Source organism: Propithecus coquereli, unplaced genomic scaffold (genome assembly GCF_000956105.1).
Source record: "Propithecus coquereli isolate 6110/MARCELLA unplaced genomic scaffold, Pcoq_1.0 Scaffold213, whole genome shotgun sequence".
NCBI lineage: Eukaryota > Metazoa > Chordata > Mammalia > Primates > Indriidae > Propithecus > Propithecus coquereli.
In genome coordinates this window covers 892944-897167 of record NW_012146412.1, presented here as the reverse complement: position 1 = coordinate 897167, position 4224 = coordinate 892944, and the positions used below count along the sequence as shown (strand labels likewise).

At 35.9% G+C, this 4224-nt stretch overlaps 1 protein-coding gene across 1 annotated transcript in view; it reads right to left on the bottom strand.

The window, feature by feature from the left end:
• The window catches only part of PDS5A (PDS5 cohesin associated factor A), a 163809-nt gene that overhangs the window by 72327 nt on the left and 87258 nt on the right, over positions 1-4224 (bottom strand). Inside the window, exons 9-10 of the mRNA XM_012644468.1 lie at positions 3430-3524; positions 2375-2520 (exon numbers count right to left, since the gene is read on the bottom strand). Of these exons, the coding sequence (XP_012499922.1) occupies positions 2375-2520; positions 3430-3524 (241 nt within the window). The remainder of the gene's footprint in view (positions 1-2374; positions 2521-3429; positions 3525-4224) is intronic.

Here is a 4224-nt window from a genome sequence, read left to right as displayed (position 1 = left end):
TAACTAAAAATATATAGAAAAAATGAGCCGGGCATGGTGGTGCACGCCTGTAGTCCCAGCTACTCGGGAGGCAGGAGGATCGCTTGAGCCCAAGAGTGTGAGGTTGCTGTGAGCGAGGCCACAGCACTCACTCTAGCCCGGGCAAAAAGAGTGAGACTCTGTCTCAAAAAAAGAAAAAAAAGGGGGGCGGGGCAGTATACTATCTGTGGCTTATATACATTAATACTTCCTTATAAATCTCTTGTATCACTTTCTCATTCTTAGGATACTTAATGGATGAAATGAAACTGTGTTCCTATACTACAGGTTAATAGAAGCCTTTTGATATTTCTTACATGAAATCCAAAAATGTGAACAGTGAAATCTAAGATTAATTCCTGTCCCCGTATTTTATACATAAGAAGACAGGCTGGGAGCGTGCGGTGGCTTATGCCTGTAATCCCAGCACTTTGGGAGGCCAAGGTGGGAGGACTACTTGAGGCCAAGAGTTTGAGACCAGCCTGAGAAACCCAGTGAGACCCCATCTCTACAAAAAATAAAAAAAAAATTAGCCAGGCACAATATCTGTAGTCCTAGCTACTGAGGCTGAGGCAAGAGGATCACTCGAGCCCAGGAGTTGGAGGTTGCAGTGAGCTTATATCATCATGCCACTGTACTCTAGCCAGGACAACAGGGCGAGACTCTGTTTCAAAAACAAAACAAAGCAAAAAAACAAAAAAAACAAATTTCAGAAAGGATATAATCAAGGTCATCTAACTTATTAGATCAAAATCCAGGTCTGAAAAATGTTCAGTAGGTACTATTATGAGCACATCATGCAGTTTCAGTTAGGGAGATTCATTTATTCAACTCTTTCTGAAACTCTGAAAAAATATTAATAGGAGTGAAATTTTTCTAAAAGAGAGAAGGAGGCAATGCCAAATAACCGCTAGGTTGAGAGTCATTTCAGTTAAATTAAAGCCAAGAAGGAAAAAAAATCTTCAAAGTTAGAATTACTGATATAGTTGAACAAGTTAAATAGTGACCACTTTTTAAACATCTGCCTCCTACAACTAAAAGTAAAAACTTAAAGAATATCGCTTGCTATATTTCAAAACCAAAACCAATTACTTTTCTACCCTAAAATTAAACCTACTTGTTTCTAGAGGACAGCAGGTTTTCAACTATGCCTCAAATAAAATAGCATACTAACATCTTTGTTAAAGATGCTAGTAGGCTGGGCGCGGTGACTCACGCCTGTAATCCTAGCACTCTGGGAGGCCGGGATGGGTGGATCGCTTGAGCTCAGGAGTTGGAGACCAGCTCTGAGCAAGAGTGAGACCCCGTCTCTACTAAAAATGGAAAGAAATTGGCCAAACAACTAAAAATAGAAAAAATTAGATGGGCATGGTGGCGCATGCCTGTAGTCCCAGCTACCCGGGAGGCTGAGGCAGGAGGATCGCTTGAGCCCAGGAATTTGAGGTTGCTGTGAGCTAGGCTGATGCCATGGCCCTCGAGCCCGGGCAACAAAGTGAGACTCTGTCTCAAAAAAAAAAAAATGTTAGTAGATACCTAATACACCTGCCTCACATGTCTGTCTCTTATGGTTGACCCTATTCCTTAGAAATTGCTATTGCTGTTCTCAGCACAACTTTTCCTTATCAATCCATGTTTCTGACTGCATCAAATAGAGAAAATCACAGGAAAAAGTAACTAATTACATAATCATCATTTCTTCATTAGGTTGGCATAGTAATGTGGAAATGTCTCTTTCTTAGGAAGTCTGATATTCTTTTAGTTCAATAACTGACAGATCTATCTAAGTTATATAAGATAGTAATAACTGAAAACATTTAACTATAACAAAGATAGGCGATCAATCACTATTTTTTGAAACTCATCATGTAAGTGAAAAGATAAAACTTTGTTTAATTTAGTGGTTCTTTCATAAAGGTATGCTAGAAGAGAAACCTATATTTAAGATCAAAAAAGCTACAGAATCCAATGTGTTCATTCATAAAGATAATTAAAAGATATATAGGAAATATACAAACTGTTAGCTCTTTATTTAGCATTTTGTGGTTTTTGTAGGGTTTTTTTTTTTTTTTTTTTTTGTTTTTTTGAGACAGGGTCTTGCCCAGGCTGGAGTACAGTGACGTGATCATAGCTCATTGTAACCTCAAATTCCTGGGCTCAAGTGGTCCTCTTGCCTCAGCCTCTCGAACACCTGGGACTACAGGCACATACCACCCACCTGGGTAATCTTTATTTAGCATTATTATTAATTTGATTTTCACACAGAAAGGCTTTAAATGTAATAGAAAATAATATTAATTATATTTAGCAAACATTTTAAACAGTAAATTACAGATGAATAAAATCTGTAAGATTTTACCCGTTTATCCAGTGTTCTTTCCCTTACAAAGCCAAGCAGCTGATCATTTACTAATGCAAGGTCTCTTTTGGCAGCTGTTATTATGGTAACAATGACATCATGACGAATAGCTTCTTCTGGATCATGAGATCTAACTTTCAAATATTCTGTAATAAGAGAAACAAACTTAAGCTAATGCTAGCTAGATAATTCGTCATGATTCAGAAAGACACAAGAGACTAGCAATGTTTGAAGTTTTTGTCTATACTGAAACAATGTCTGTAAACTATGGCATGAATTAAAATTATTTTTAAGGCAGCAGTACTTTATTGTAATCACAAAACTATGCTTATAACTCCATAGTCGCATTTTAATAAATAATGTATTTTACATCAACTAGCTCAGAAAAGTCAAATCACATTGCAGTATCTGATTTAGATAGTTTGGAATTCCAGTTACAAATTAAAGAGTTTAAAAGAAAAATAGCATAAATGTGTATAAAAAGTTAGCTAATAGGTATATACCTGCATATTACATGATATAAATTCCAGAATGTTTTATAATCCCTAAAAAATTCCAAAATAATTTATAATACAAACTAAATCAAAACAAAATATGTATTTCCTGTGCTTTTTGTAAACAACAGTCTTTTTATAGAAGCCATTTAATTGCTATTACCAAATAGGTAGATTTAAACGTGCTAGGTTCAAGGGAAGAATGAGAAATTCTAGCCTAATGCAGAAGATAATCAGTTTTCCAATTATTAGACATGTTACTATATTAATATAACGATTTGTGTCCAAATCCAATGTCTTAAGGAATATTCTACTTCCTCAAACTGATTTCCAAAAAATTCCAAAGGATTAAAGTATAAAGATTTTAAATTTAATTTTATTATATAAACATGAAATCATTTCCTAGTACATGACAAATGAAGACCTGAAACCATACCAGAGATAAAACCCATTCAGAAACTGAAGTTAGGACACAGACCACATCTAAAATATATTTGTATCATTATGCTAATATTTGTAAAACAAAACAAAACAAAAAAAAACAAAAAACAGCTAGCTTACCTGTGAGATCCTTTGCTAAATCTGGGTGATTCATTAAACAATGACTGGCAAATTTCACACTCTCTAATCTCACAGGAACGTGAATGTCATTAAATCTACATAGAAAAACATTGTTATACATTAATTCTAAGGCGAAAAAGTATTTTCAAATAAGGTAACATGTAAATGCTTATAAACAATAACAGTTACTGATTAGAAAATGTGTTATTATAATGACAGCTAATGTGTTCTGAAGAATAAAAAGTATACTAATAAACAAAAAGATACATAATTTCACAAAAATATTTTCAAAACCAAAATGTGTTTACCATATTAAAACAAAAAATAGTGTAAATGCATCCCTCAACCTAAACTCCCCACTTCGTAGAGCTAAAAACGAGAGCTTAAAATTATTCTACAGGCCGGGCGCGGTGGCTCACGTCTGTAATCCTAGCACTCTGGGAGGCCGAGGCGGGCAGATTGTTTGAGCTCAGGAGTTCAAGACCAGCCTGAGCAAGAGCAAGACCCCGTCTCTACTAAAAAAAATAGAAAAAAATTAGCTGAACAACCAAAAATACATGTATAAAAAATTAGCTGGGCATGGTGGCTCATGCCTGTAGGCCCAGCTACTCGGGAGGCTGAGGAAGGAGGATTGCTTGAGCCCAGGAGTTTGAGGTTGCTGTGAGCTAGGCTGACACCACGGCACTCTAGCCCGGGCAACAGAGTGAGACCCCGTCTCTACTAAAAATAGAAAGAAATTATTTGGACAACTAAAAATCTATATAGAAAAAATTAGCCGGGCATGGTGGCTCATGC